The sequence below is a fragment of the Capricornis sumatraensis genome, chromosome 7 (genome assembly GCF_032405125.1).
Source record: "Capricornis sumatraensis isolate serow.1 chromosome 7, serow.2, whole genome shotgun sequence".
Taxonomy (NCBI): domain Eukaryota; kingdom Metazoa; phylum Chordata; class Mammalia; order Artiodactyla; family Bovidae; genus Capricornis; species Capricornis sumatraensis.
The window spans coordinates 13,441,781-13,456,991 of NC_091075.1; the positions used below are offsets into that span (position 1 = coordinate 13,441,781).

Below are 15,211 nucleotides of genomic sequence, written 5' to 3' on the forward strand. Positions count from 1 at the left end.
TTATATATATACACACATTATATATACATATAAGTAATATAATTGTATATGTGTATTATATATGCGTGTGTGTGTGTGTATGTATGTATATACATATAACTCAGGCAACTCCCGCTCTTCTAAAGCATTTACCTTTCTATAAACATGCAGTTATTTTTCTCATCTTCAGAAAGTCCTGTGCTTATGTCATTTTCTCCCTCCAACTCCTGCCTCATTTCTTGATCCTTCATTTTAGCAAAACTTCTTAAAATCTTTGATATACTCACCGTCGCCATTTCACCTCCCTTATTCTCTCTTAAATCCACTCTGGCTTGCTTGCTCCTCACCACTCCATCAGGTCTTCTGTTTTCGGGTTCCCTAAACGGCACTGAGTCTTAAACCCAATGGGCAGTTCCTAGTTCTCGTTGTAAATTCCTGATGTCCCTCCCGTCTTGCTTGCAGCAGTCATTCTGAGTGTATTTCCTGAATTTGTTCTATTTTCTCCACTTTCTTGATGTTAATCTGTCCCAAAGATTTATCCCTAGGCCTCCTCTTCTGTCGGCATGCTCAATCTGTTGGCGATCTTAGTGAGTTTTATAACTTTAAATAAAATCTATACATTGATACCTCACCAAACTTAGGTCTCCAGTGGAACTCCTCTAAACACTAGATGTATTTATTTGACTGACTTCCTACCTGGCACATCCAAATGAATGTCTAATCCCAAACATGTGTCCTGCCTCTCTCCCCCTAACCTGTTTGATGTTTAAACTGTGCAGTCTTGCTTGATGGGAATTCCATCCTTCTAGTTAAGCACCTTCTCTCATGTTTCACATTCAATCTATCACAATTTCCGTGGCTCCACTTTCACAATATATCCGGAATAAAAATTACTTCTCACCAGTTACATTGTCCCCACCCCATTCCATGCTATCCTTATCTCTCACTGAGATTGTTATACAAACCTACTAACCGGTTCCTACCTGCCTCCTTACTTCCTTTCAGTCAACTCTCAACATGGCAGCCTGAAGAATTTTGTTTTTAATGATAGTCTAGATTATCTATCTCTCAAAAATTCCCAGTAACTCCTCCTCTCATTCAAGGTAAATAAACATCACCATCCTCATTGTGGCATATTAAGGACTTCCATGCTCTGCACCCATTCCTTCTTGTCAGTGATACTGTGTCATGCAACTTCTGTAAAAGCATATTCAATGTGAATGGTGGCCCCTGGAGTTGTTCAGTAAAGAACTTGCAGCAATGAGGCCTCTTGACATCATCTCTTGCAACTCTCCCCCTTTGCTCATGCTGCTCCAAATATAATTGAGTTCTTATTCTTCCTCAAAAATACCTGATGGGCTTTCAACTCAGAGCAATATATGCATGTACTGTCCCCTCTGCCTGGAATGATCTTCCCCAAGTTACTTGTATGGCTTAATCTCCCACAACTTTTGACCTGGACTCAAAATACTACCTTCTCCATGAAATCCTCAATGAATAATCTATTTATTATAATGTTGCCACCCATACCCTTTGATCCTTCTTTTCTCTGCTGTGTTTTATCTCCACAGCTCTTCCTACCTGGTACATCCAATTGAATGGATGTACCATTCATGTACCGCTCAGTTATGTCTGACTCTTAGCGGTGCTATGGACTGTAGCCTGCCAGACTCCTCTGTCCATGGAATTCTCCAGGCAAGAATACTGGAGTGGGTTGCCGTGCCCTCCTCCAGGGCATCTTCCCAACCCAGAGACTGAACCCAGGTCTCCCACATTGCAGGCGGATTCTTTACCTTTTGAGCCACCAGGGAAGCTCTTAGCTCCTTCTAATATAATATGGATGCTTTGTGTGTAGTAAGTTGCTTGAATAATGTCCAACTCTTTGCAACCCTGTGGACTGTAGCCTGCCAGGCTCCTCTGTCCATGGGTGGAGAATACTGGAGTGGCTTGCCATGCCTTCCTGTAGGGGATTTTCCCAACCCAGGGGTTGAACCCACATCTCTTATGTATCTTGCATTGGCAGGCAGTTTGTTTACCCTAGCACCACCTTGGAAGCCCTAATATAATATACAGTTTACCAACTTGTTTATGATCTTGATCTTACCCCACTAAAATATAAGCTTCCTGTTGGCAGAGATTTCTATTTGCTCATTGCTATATCCTCTGTAACTAAAATGGTGCTAATACATAATAATATATAATAAATATATGTTGAATAATTAGCAATAAAGTGGGAATTCTGAGCACAAAAAGTTAGCAGTGAAAGTGCCTAATCAACTACATTTTATACAGTGTGAATGAAGACTTACTTAGTTTTCCTGTTAGTCATCTTTAAGCAGCTAAGATCTTTAGCAGGTCAAGAATATTAAAGAGATGTGTCTCAATTGCCCAAAATAGCTCCCTTAGAATTGGAAATTTCACACTATAGAAGCAATGCCATTGCTGTGCTATTTCTTTTTCAAAAGAAAAATACATTTGTAATACAGAGCTCTCCAGAGATTTGTCACCATTTACTAGGCTTCACTCCAGAAAGTGTCAGGACTGACCCAGCCAATTTCCAGGGTCACGCAGTCATTGCTTTTATCACTTATGAAAACAGAAGACAATTTCAGTACCCAAAACACAGTGCAAAAATCAATGATCCTAGAATCATTCTCAAAGTTGACAATGTGATTCCAAGCCCTTATTAAAAGGAAAAATAGATAATGAGATCTGCTTTCTTTGGCACTAGTGGCACTCCATAGAAGTTGTGTAATTAGGAGGACAAATCAATAATTTAAGTTCGAAAGGATATTGTTAAATGCATTGTATCTTTACCATGAGTATATTCATTTATGCTTTACAAGTATATGCATTTATGTAATCATTTCATTTATTTTTCTTTTATATTCATTTATTAAATATCTGTGATGAATTTATTTAATACAAATTTTTATTTGCTATTTTCTTTAAAAAATATTTATAAAACAAGCATGCTACTAGGAGTGGGCATATTAAACCATCCTAAAATACGTTAGGTCTGGTTTCATAATAACAGGGAAAAATGCCTTTTGTCTGACTCTCTTCCTCTCTGTATCAGGACCTCCCTCTATTGTTCAGGTTTCTCTTCAGCTATTGTGATCAATCTAGGGAATGTCTCTGGTATGTCCATAAATTCAGATCTCCCCAATCCTGTTTTTCTCCTTTTCTCCCCTCTATGGTATGCCAGGTCTTCTAAAAAGTACCTACCAATGATGACAACAAAATTGTTATTTCTAGCTCTTGCGTTGTGCCTGTAGATATGTTGGCCCATATATTAGGATGTAGTTATCCTGTGAAGGGGTATTCCTTTACGTGCTGGCACAAAGGTGCTTGCAAGTCATCAACATTAATACATTAGAGCAATGTTATTTCAATGCAATCTATTCACCTTCTCTTGTTATGATATGGTTTCACCATGGAGTTGATCTGTGACATTTATTATTTAAAGACTGATTGCATGTCGGTCGGTCTGGTGGCCTCATCCTGCAGCGGTATAACAGGGTGTCAGTTCTGGCCAAACATTAAGGTCAGGTTTAAGTGGTGAAGGCATCTAGCCACAAGTCCAGTGGTCAGTGACACAGCCCTGACTCATCAGCTTTGCAGAAGAGAATTCCCGCAAAGACTGAAGGTATTGAAACAAGTAAAGTGCTTATTAGAATGAAAAGAGTACAGTTATTTGTACAGGCACAGAGGCAGGCTCAGAGACTGAGTCACGCCCTTGTGGTGATTTGAATCACTTTTATGGGGCATTTCTTCCAGGTTTTCTTTGGCTGATCATTTTGATTTTCCTGGTTCTGAGTCTATATTTGGCATATCTCAGGAACCTCCCATGTGTGTACTCATGTCTTAACCAAGATGGATTCTAATGAAGAGGCATATGGGTGGTTGACATCATTTATCATGAGGTGACACTCCCTCCCTTTTTTACCTCCAAGGAGCCTTTCTGCACATGTGTAATCCAGGAGGTCTCCTTGACTTCAAGAATGAGGATTATGTGGTCTTTTATCTCTTACCTGGGCAGGGCCCAGCCTCTTCCAGCATCCTGCTTTTACAGAGTTTCTGCTATTATGGAGATTTTGTCCACAGGGGAGAAACTGTTCAGCCTGGGGCCCATCTATTTCCTGCCTCAAGACAAGTCTGCTAGTTATTTTCTTTGTACACTAATCACTGGCTGATCAACATAAGATTTAATGTTTTTGTTGTTCAGTTGCTAAGTTGTATCTGATTCTTTTGAGACTCTATGGGCTATAGCCCACCAGGCTCCTCTGTCTGTGAGATTTCCCAACCAAGAGTACTGAAGTAGATTGCCATGCCCTCCTCCAGGGGATCTTCCTGACCCAGGGACTGGACTTGCACCTCCTGCCTTGGCAGGCTGATTCTTTACCACTGAGCCACCAGGGAAGCCCAGGAATTAATAATCATATATGATAGTAACCAGCTAGACAAATAAATGTTTCTCATGTATTAATGAATTTTCTTAAAGATAAACCATGCAGTACTTTAGCAAACTCTCTCCTCGGTTTTCCTAGAATTCAAGCCACTGACATCTCACCTGAACCCCTTAAACCTTTTCTATTTATTAGAAAGGGGAAAGACCACCTGTATCAGTCAGATTTCCATGACAGACGCAGAAGCCATTTGGAGCTTTTTTAAACAAAGAGAGTTTTTATTCAGCGATTCAAGATTCAAGTACTTCCAAAACTTTGGAAAGGCTGATGGAGCAGATTCTAGGCTGCACTCCTCCTCTGGGACTTGCAGAGCCAGAGAGAACTGGCTCCCTAGGGGAGCAATCGATTCTAAAGTTGCTACTGGAGCTCTGACAGAAGTGTAAGTTGTCACTGCTCCCCTGCAAATGGGCACCAAATTCTGCTTCAGAAAGGATCTTCCATACCAGCAACAGGAGCCAGGAGCTGCCAGGTTTTAGCATCTGTCCACCTACTGCCTTCTGACATCTTTTCTAAGTACTTCTGGTTGACTGAAACTTGTTTGCATCAAAAATGATAGCTGCAGAGTTTGGAAAGTGTATAATTTTGCTTTATAACCCTTCCAAGTAAAAACAGTGGTAGGAGTTCTGATTCAGAAATATATTTATATTAAACTCAGTTCCCTATTGTCAGTAAAGTGCTTCTAGGCATTACCTGGGAGTGGGGAGAGAGGGTCACAGTAGTAGTAACTGAGTAGAAAAGCAGAAGCAATGAGTTTAGAGGACTTGGGTACAGTTCTAGCTCTGACAGTTGTAAACACGAGCAGGTTATTTGCCTTCCCTGAGCTGCGGTTTCCATATGTGATAATAACATCCAGGCTACCTTACAGGGAAATTATGAGGGTAATGCTAGACACGAATGTAAAAAAACTTCATAAATATCAGATACTAAGCAGTTACAAGCAGATATGATCAGTAGGAAGGACTAATGAAAAGTTAAATAAGATCATGTCAATTACTGTTAGGTATTTGGTGCTAAATATATTTTATTTTATTCTAGTTTTTGAAAACTGATAACCCTCTTTTTTAATGGTCTATAAATTATCCCATTATCTCGTTTTCAAGTCAACTGGGAATTTAACATAAATGGAAAATTAGATCAAGTTAGGCTCCCCATCATTATTTGTGATGTCATGTCATTTATGACATCATAGAACTACTAGAGCCTTTAAAAGACATGGTTTTAATAATAAAATAATTTACTCTGTCATTTGTATTTCTAATTTTGTAATCTCAAATGTTTCCTATATTCATATTAGAAAAATATTTCAAATTTTTAATTTTTTGTGATCTTGTGAAAATATATTTAGTTCACTTTTTAGTTGACCAAGTCACTGTGAAGTATGTATTAAGCTCTAGACAGTAAAGAATGAAGGTTTCTACAGCAAGCCCCTTGATAACAGAAAAAAAGAGTTACTAGGGAATTACTTTTCATTTTGTGTTATCATTTAGATGGAAAAAGTATAAACCCATAATTATCTAGTGTGATTTACTATTTTGATTGAACTCCAGTTGTCAGTGTGATAAGATGACTTTATGAGCAGTAGAACATTAAGCCCCCAGAAATCAATAGATATAATAAAATCCTTTTACTGTCCCTTCCTTCCTACTCACCAAATCAATTGCTTTTTACCTTCTGATTTTTTTCATGAAAGTTCTACAATTCATTTTACTACCTGTCAAAAGTGAAATGTCTGTTGTTGTTGTTTTTTTCTGAAGAGATACATTTGTTTAATATTTCAATTCTTTCATGATTTAATTTTCTATCTCATTGCTTCTAGAAGATTCACATACTTATCTAGTGTTCTGAGTCCAAAATTTGGAATAAAGTATTGAAGTGAAAGTGAAAGTTGCTCAGTTGTGTCCGACTCTTTGTGACCACATGGACTATACAGTCCATGGAATTCTTCTGGAATTCTTCATGGAATTCTTCTGGAATCCTTCCAGTCCATGGAAGAATACTGGTGTGGGTAGCCTTTCCCTTCTCCAAGGGATCTTCCCAACCCAGGAATCAAATCCAGGTCTACCGCATTGCAGGCGGATTCTTTACCAGCTGAGCCACAAAGGAAGCCCAAGAATACTGGAGTGAGTAGCCTACCCCTTCTCCATCAGATCTTCCCAACACAGGAACTGAACCAGGGTCTCCTGTGTCCCAGGAGGAGTCTTTACCAGCTGTGCTACTAGAAGTGATAAAAATGAGGACTAGTGATTGGTGAAGATGTTAGAATTCATGCCCTGTTGACTTTGTTATTCTTTTAATCATGGAACAAGACTAATACAAAACCGTATGAATCACTTGAAAGAATAATAAGAATGTAACAGGTTGTCATCCCCTCTTTTTGTAAATCAGACCTGCTTTTCTCAGCACCAGTCACACAACTCCTATTTACCAGGCAGAGAGATTTGAACACACTTGATCTTAGACTTGTCTCATGAGAAAGTTTATCTGTATGTCATACCCAGTGCATTCACGTTTTGACTGCTGTATGATACTGAACCTCAGAAGGCTTTGGGACCATTCACTGAGCAACATGGAACTAACCAGAGAGATCTAAGGCTTTTCCCAGTACATGTTCCCCAGTGAGTGTCAGCATAAAAGTAGTTACCTTTTCCTTCTGGTAGTTTCCTAGTAGTTTTATAACTAGACTTTGCCAACCTTACTTTATATTGAAAACATAAGCTCCTGGAAGAAGTATTTTTCTTCTGCGTGCACAAAGAAATGAATTTTCCCCGGTACCTAGCCAAAGACTCCAGCTCATTTTACAGCATTGATTTCATAATTCAGTTTTTCTACGGAGCCATTTATTGTAATAGATATTAGAAAACACATACTCCTAGTGAAAGAGAGGTGAATCTGGCTGTACAGTGAGGGCCAGACTGTGAAAGGAAGAATGAAGGAGACTTGCAAAATCTTTAGGGCCTATCTTCTGAACTGAATGTGGTGTTGACTTAGGCATTATAGACACATGATCCATTCACTGCTTGCTTATTATGCCACACTGAATTCTTTCCCTGTTCTGTCTATCATATAATAGAAAATATATGTGGCAATTGTCAAGTCAACACTTTTTTTGTGTTCTGTTTTTTTATTCAGTCAGCCTTCATGTATTACTGATTACTGTCATTTATACCCTCAATTGATGAGATTCAACCCTTCAAGGCATCTTTATAAAGCAGATAAGCATTTAAAGGGAGAAATACAAAGAAACAGAAATTAGAAGACTACAGGTCGATATCATGTAGTTTTCAATGTAATACCATCCATCTACAATTTTCTCATATTATTGTTTTAAATGTATCCTTCTTTTCCTTTAGAGTTCACTGTTTATCCAAGACAAGCATCTCATAGTAAACAGCAGGTTTTATAAAAATAAATTGAGCTGCTAATTTCCAAAACCAATCTTCACTTTTCCTTTACCCACTGTATCCACAACATCACTGACTCTCGTATGGCGTTTTTTCATACGCTTTTAATCTGACCACCAACAATCTAGGTTAGGTCCTCACATCCCCTCTAAACTGTACCATTGCAATAGCTTTCTAAAGCACAGGCTTGATTTACATCTTCTGGTTCATCTTCGCATGTTGTCACTATATCCTGCTTCCTAAGACATAGAGCAGTCACGACCCTCCATGATCACAGAGCTTCCTTGTCTGTGCCATTCAAATACATTAATTCCCAGTCCCTGATGTTAACAGTAAAAGCTCATCACATTATTGTACATACTTACCTTTTTGGTTGTCTTCAACATCATAGACACATACACCCTACATTGTGCTATACCATCTCTTAGTTGGGCAACTTACACATGTGCCATTTTTTTGTTGTTGTTCTTTTCTGAGTAGAGGCCATTTCTTTTTGCTATCTTCCTCCCAAACTTTCTGTATTCAAAATTCAGAATTAATCTTAGCTTCCCAGCTGACAGAGAACCCATCTGCTAATTCAGGAGATGCAGTTTCAGTCCTTGGGTCAGGAAGATCCACTGGAGTAGGAAATGGCAACCTACTCCAATATTCCTGCCTGGAAAATTCCATGGAGAGAGAAGTTCGGCAGGGTACAGTTCAGGGGTTTGCAAATAGTCAGACATGACTGAACAACATGCCCAACAAATTTACTATGATTATCATAAGATCATGAGTTACTGAAGGACAAAATGCCATCCTATTAGTTTTTATGTATTTCATCCTTTGCATCAGTTCAGTTCAGTTGCTCAGTCATGTCCGACTCTTTGTGACCCCATGAATCGCAGCACGCCAGACCTCCCTGTCCATCACCATCTCCCGGAGTTCACTCAGACTCACGTCCATCGAGTCCAGGATGCCATCCAGCCATCTCATCCTGGGTCGTCCCCTTCTCCTCCTGCCCCTAATCCCTCCCAGCATCAGAGTCTTTTCCAATGAGTCAACTCTTCGCATGAGGTGGCCAAAGTACTGGAGCGTCAGCTTTAGCATCATTCCTTCCAAAGAAATCCCAGGGCTGATCTCCTTCAGAATGGACTGGTTGAATCTCCTTGCAGTCCAAGGGACCCTCAAGAGTCTTCTCCAACACCACAGTCCAAAAGCATCAATTCTTCGGCACTCAGCCTTCTTCACTGTCCAACTCTCACATCCATACATGACCACTGGAAAAACCATAGCCTTGACTAGGCGGACCTTAGTCGGCAAAGTAATGTCTCTGCTCTTGAATATACTATCTAGGTTGGTCATACCTTTTCATCCAAGGAGTAAGCGTCTTTTAATTTCATGGCTGCAGTCACCATCTGCAGTGATTTTGGAGCCCAAAAAAATAAAGTCTGACACTGTTTCTACTGTTTCCCCATCTATTTGCCATGAAGTGATGGGACCAGATGCCATGATCTTCATTTTCTGAATGTTGAGCTTTAAGCCAACTTTTTCACTCTGCTCTTTCACTTTCATCAAGAGGCTTTTTAGCTCCTCTTCACTTTCTGCCATAAGGGTGGTGTCATCTGCATATCTGAGGTTATTGATATTTCTCCCAGCAATCTTGATTCCAGCTTGTGTTTCTTCCAGTCCCGTGTTTCTCATGATGTGCTCTGCATAGAAGTTAAATGAGCAGGGTGAAAATATACAGCCCTGACGTACTCCTTTTCCTATTTGGAACCAGTCTGTTGTTCCATGTCCAGTTCTAACTGTTGCTTCTTTTTTTTTTTTTTTAAACATTTTTTTTTTTTTAACTGTTGCTTCTTGACCTGCATACAGATTTCTCAAGAGGCAGGTTAGGTGGTCTGGTATTCCCATCTCTTTCAGAATTTTCAATATATCCTAAATAGGTATTTGTGGAAATGATTTTAATTAAATTCAACTGACCACATGGCATATGATGTTATTCTGGCTTTCTTTTAGGAACATGGAATACCTATCAACATGGGCTATGCAGTGGCACCACATCACTCAGGGGTCTACCCAGTTCATATTCAGCTGTATGCAGCTTGGAAGAAGGTCTGGGGTATTCAGGTCACCAGCACTGAAGAGTATCCACATTTGAAACCTGCACGATACCGAAAGGGCTTCATTCACAATAGCATCATGGTGAGTATGTATTATTGTGTGTATCAAAGGCTCTCAGTACCTACATGTGGAATGAAGACAAAATCTAACTTCCAAAAAATTTTTACATGAATATCATAAATCCTTTGTACACCATGATGGTCACACATTAATACACTGCTTGGCTATAGACTTGCTTTTTAAGCTGTGGGGTAGTTTTGGCAAATTCGAGACAAGCTCAAAATGTTGGAAGCAGGTTTCATGTAGGTCATCCCCTGCAGTTTCTGGATTTTTCTAGGGACCTTATACTTCTGGGGAATTTCTCTAGGTCCATTTGTTTGGCTGGTTCTATTTAGAGTTTTCTAGGCAAAATGTAGGTTCATAAATCAAGAAAACACCTCTCAAATCACTACACTATCAACAGACAGAATCTAACAAATAGTATCCAAGAGCTAAATTTATCCACTCAGTTTATTTTCAGTTTCAGACACTGAAGAATATCTTAGGATAGCAGTTTTTCATTGTTTTCTTCCTAGCATATTATAAAAATGAAGGAATATATTTTATTTTCAAATATATTAACTGTAAAATAATAATTTGATGGAAGGATGATGCATATGTTCCTGTAAATGAAAATAAAACCAAAAGTATATCAGATGGGAATTTATAATTATTCATGAGAATGAAAAAAAATTGTCTTGTTTTGCTTTGTGATAAAATAGCTCATCTTTAAACATCCATCCCCACATCCAGTGCCTTAGGTCATGTTCTCATCACTGGTTGCCAAGATCATAGGCAAGGTTTACAACTGTTCTCCCTCCTTTAAATATTTACACCTTTTCAACCCATTATTCAGGTTACTGCTAGAATCATCTGCCTATCTATCTTTCTACCCAATAAGTATCTAAAACCAAAGAAAAAGTAACCGTACACATGTTAATAGAGATAATGCTTAACATTCATTAATCATAAAACTTTAATTTTTTAATTATAAATTGGTACTAGAGGACCTAAAGAAGCCTCAGATTTAATGGATCTATTTAAAATTCAACTAAAGGTATTGATGTCCACAGAAATCCAGCAGATATTAAAAGTTTTACCCTGATATAAATGCAGATCAGAGTGAAAGCAGTTTTTCCTTAATTGAGTAGTAGTGTGACCATTTGATATATTATTAAATAGAAACATTCCTTTAAGTCAGCACTATGTAGTTTCATTTACTTTGGTTTTAATAAAAGCTATTATGAAAATTAAGCAAGGAATAAATAGTTATTCCATGCAATTGAATACATGTCCTCAACCCCATTAGATTATAAGTAGTTTATTATTCAATAAAAAGTTTTTGGAATAAAATTACCTATTTGCTTTCTCTGTTGAACATTCTGAGTTACAACAGAATTAACCACAAGACATGCCGGAAGCAATCATTAGATACTTTGACTATTAATGGGATTAAAACTTTAATTCAGAGTAGTAAAAACAAAACAGAGTGGTGAGGCTGATGAAAACTCATTTTTTTGAATCTCAGAGCCTGAGGACTCTGAGATTTAAGTACATGTAAACTGTATTTCCAGATCAAGGGAAAAAGCAGTCTAATACCATGAAAAATGTAACCTTGGAGAGTCTCTATATTTGAATTAAATTAATCCTAAGAAGCCTTTTTTTTTTTTAACCAGTTCTGTAATATAACTCACCTGGTAGGTGAAATTTACAGGCATGAATGAAAATGTTGTAACGTATATGCCCTATGACTTTGATTGGGCAGCTCTCTTAATATTTACATTATTACACCAGTGTCAACTCTTGATTACAGTAAGATTTTGGCTTTATCCACTGGGAAACTCCAATAGGAATGATAATATGCAGACTTTGAAGTCATGACACAGCAATGGAACTTTTAATTAAGTCATGTCAATATGCTGCTTTTTCTTTTTCCTCAGGTCCTCCCTCGACAGACCTGTGGGTTGTTCACACACACTATTTTCTACAAAGAGTATCCAGGAGGCCCCCAAGAATTGGATAAAAGTATCAGAGGAGGTGAACTTTTCCTCACAATCCTTCTAAACCCAGTAAGTATCCTATATATGCTTTTCACGATAACATCAGACCTTTCAAATATATGTTTCATTTTGTTTCCGTTGTCAACCTTCTCACAAGAGTAGATGGTAAATACTAGAGAGAAATTAGACTACATCTCCAAATTACTAAATTCCCTTGAAAAGAAAGTGAAAGAAAGTGAAGTCACTTAGTCGTGTCCGACTCTTTGCGACCCGTGGACTGTAGCCCACCAAGCTCCTCCGTCCATGGGATTCTCCAGGCAAGAATACTGGAGTGGGTTGCCATTTCCTTCTCCAGGGGATCTTCCCAACCCAGGGATTGAACCCAGGTCTCTCACATTGCAGGCAGACGCTTTAACCTCTGCACCACCAAGGAAGCCCTAAAAAATTCCCTTAATAAAGGTCAATCCAGAAAAGCACAGATTTGTGAAGATCCATGTGTTGACTCTAACAATTAAATGTAAGATAATATCTCAGTGTTGGCTCTTATACTTGAATGATAGTAAAGACATATATACAGTTGTCTAGCAAGAGATACTGGTTCAAGTGAGTTTGATCTCTGGTTCTCAAAGAAACTCAGGAGAAGGAAATGGCAACCCACTCCTGTATTATTGCCAGGAAAATTCTGTGGACAGAGGAACCTGGCGGGCTACAGTCCACGGGGTCACAAAGAGTCAGACATGACTGAGTACAGCCAAAAATGTTCACAATACGGTGGTGTGTATTTTGTCTGTAAGTTGAATCTGCTTCTAGCTCAAGTAGTAGGATGTCTGTCAGTAGACATACATATTGCCATCTCTAAAAATGATCACAATGAAGAGCTGCATTGAAAATACCCAGTGTGTGTGTTAGTTCCTCAGTTATGTCCGACACTTTGTCAGCCCATGGACTGTAGCACTCCAAGCTCCTCTGCCCATATAATTCTCCAGGCAGGAATACTGGAGTGGGTTGCCATTTCCTTCTACATGAAAATACTTCACTAAGCATTATCTTTAAATACTAGGGTCATCTGAGGTGCTTTTTTTTTTTAATATTCATTAATTTTATTTGGAATCAAAGCTAGAAAATTTGTCCCTTTTCATTGTACCCTTTGATTGTTTACAGTTTTTCAATTTTATTTCCAGTTATGTGTGGAAAATTATAGCAATATGGGAATATATTGTCACTAGATAATGTTGCAATTACTTCAGCTTTTTCAATTTTTTCCCTTAAGGATTCCATTTCTGAGGTTTTAGAGAGGCATGTTCTTTTTTTTACATCCCACTGCACACAAGACAATGTGAAATAGTGAGTTGTATGCTATGTCTAACTTGTTTTGGTAAGAAATTTTCATACTGAGAGAAAATAATTCATGCTTTAAACAAAACTATGGTTCAGGTGTCTCTGGTGAAGCTCCAGGTATGTTTAAATAAATTTAGATAATATATATGCTACTTGTAATCCATGAAGAAAGGAAATAAAAACCTACGTTGTGTATAGGTGAAAACTCATAAATTGGATTGAAAGTGAAAGTGAAGTCACTCAGTCGTGTCCGACTCTTTGCAACCCCATGGACTGTAGCCTACCAGGCTCCTCCCTCCATGGGATTCTCCAGGCAAGAGTACTGAAGTGGGTTGCCATTTCCTTCTCCAGGGGATCTTCCCGACCCAGGGATCGAACCCAGGCCTCCCACATTCCGGGCAGATGCTTTAACCCCTGAGCCACCAGGGGCAAATGGGGGCAAAAATGCTTGTTGTTATTCAATCACTAAGTTGTATCTGACTCTTTGAGACCCCATAGACTACAGCACTCCAGGCTTCCCTGTTCTTTACCATCTACCAGAGTCTGCTCAGATTCACGTCTGTTGAGTTGGTGATGCTATCTGTTTCCCTCCTCTATACCCTTCAATGTTTCTCAGAAACAGGATCTTTTCTAATGAGTCAGCTCTTCCCATCAGGTGACCAAAGTATTAGAGCTTCAACTTCAGCATCTGTCCTTCCAATGAACATTTAGGGTTGATTTCCTTTAGGATTGACTGGTTTGATTGCCTTGCAGTCCAAGGGACTCTGAAGAATCGTCTCTAACAACACAGTTCAGAAGCATCAATCCTTTGGCACTCAGCCTTCTTTATGGTCCAACTCTCACATCCGTATATGACTACTGGAACCACCACAGCTTTGACTAGACGGACCTTTGTGGACAAAGTGATGTCTCTGCTTTTTAATTCCCTATCTAGATTTGCCACAGCTTTCCTTCCAAGGAGCATGCATCTTTTAATTTCATGACTGCTGTCACTGTATGCTGTGATTTTGGAGCATACTTCCACTTTTTCTTCTTCTGTTTGCCATGTATGATTGGGCCAGGTGCCATGATCTTTCTTTTTGAATGTTTTAAGTTTTTAGCCAGCTTTTTCACCCTGCTCTTTCATCCACATCAAGAGCTTCTTTAGTTTTTTGTCACTTTCTGCTGTTAAAAGTGGTATCATCTGAATATCTGAGGTTGTTGATGTTTCTCCTGGCAAATTTGATTCCAGATTGTGAGTCATCCAGCCTGGCATTTCACATGATGTACTCTGCATAGAAATTAAATAAGCAAGGTGACAATATACAGCCTTGATATACTCTTTTCCCAATTTGGAAACAGTTGTTCCATGTCCAAGTCAAACTGTTGCTTCTTGACCCACATACATGTTTCTCAGGAGGCAGGTAAGGTGGTCTGATGTTCCCATCTCTTTAAGAATTTTCCAGTTTGTTGTGATCCACACAATCAGAGGCTTTAGCATAGTCAGTGAAGCAGTAGTAGATGTTTTTCTCTGAAATTCTCTTGCTTTCTCTATGATGCAATGAATGTTGGTAATTTGATCTCTGGTTTCTCTGTGTTTCATACATCTGAACGTTCTTAGTTCATGTACTGCTGAAGCCTAGCTTGAAGGACTTTGAGTATGGGGAATGAGTGTTTTATCTGAGTATGAGTAATCAACAAACTTCTTCAAACGGCAAGACTATTAAAAACAAAACAGAACTGTCTTTTTTGTTGGGGTTCCACTAAACTAGGGAATAGCTTGGATGCTCTACGATTTTAGTAAGAAATTCTATTTCTCAGAATTTGTTTGCTCTCCTGTAAGACAAACTTATAAACTATACAATCTTCAGTGTTCCTCAAAAGTATTCCTTTCGGATATTCC

At 38.7% G+C, this 15,211-nt stretch overlaps 1 protein-coding gene across 2 annotated transcripts in view; it reads left to right on the forward strand.

Moving 5' to 3' along the window:
• Positions 1-15,211, forward strand: part of LOC138082057 (bifunctional heparan sulfate N-deacetylase/N-sulfotransferase 4) — a 281,384-nt gene that overhangs the window by 157,084 nt on the left and 109,089 nt on the right. For both annotated transcript variants that reach the window (XM_068975277.1, XM_068975278.1), the window contains exons 4-5: positions 9,848-10,033; positions 11,932-12,060. In XM_068975277.1, the coding sequence (XP_068831378.1) occupies positions 9,848-10,033; positions 11,932-12,060 (315 nt within the window). The remainder of the gene's footprint in view (positions 1-9,847; positions 10,034-11,931; positions 12,061-15,211) is intronic.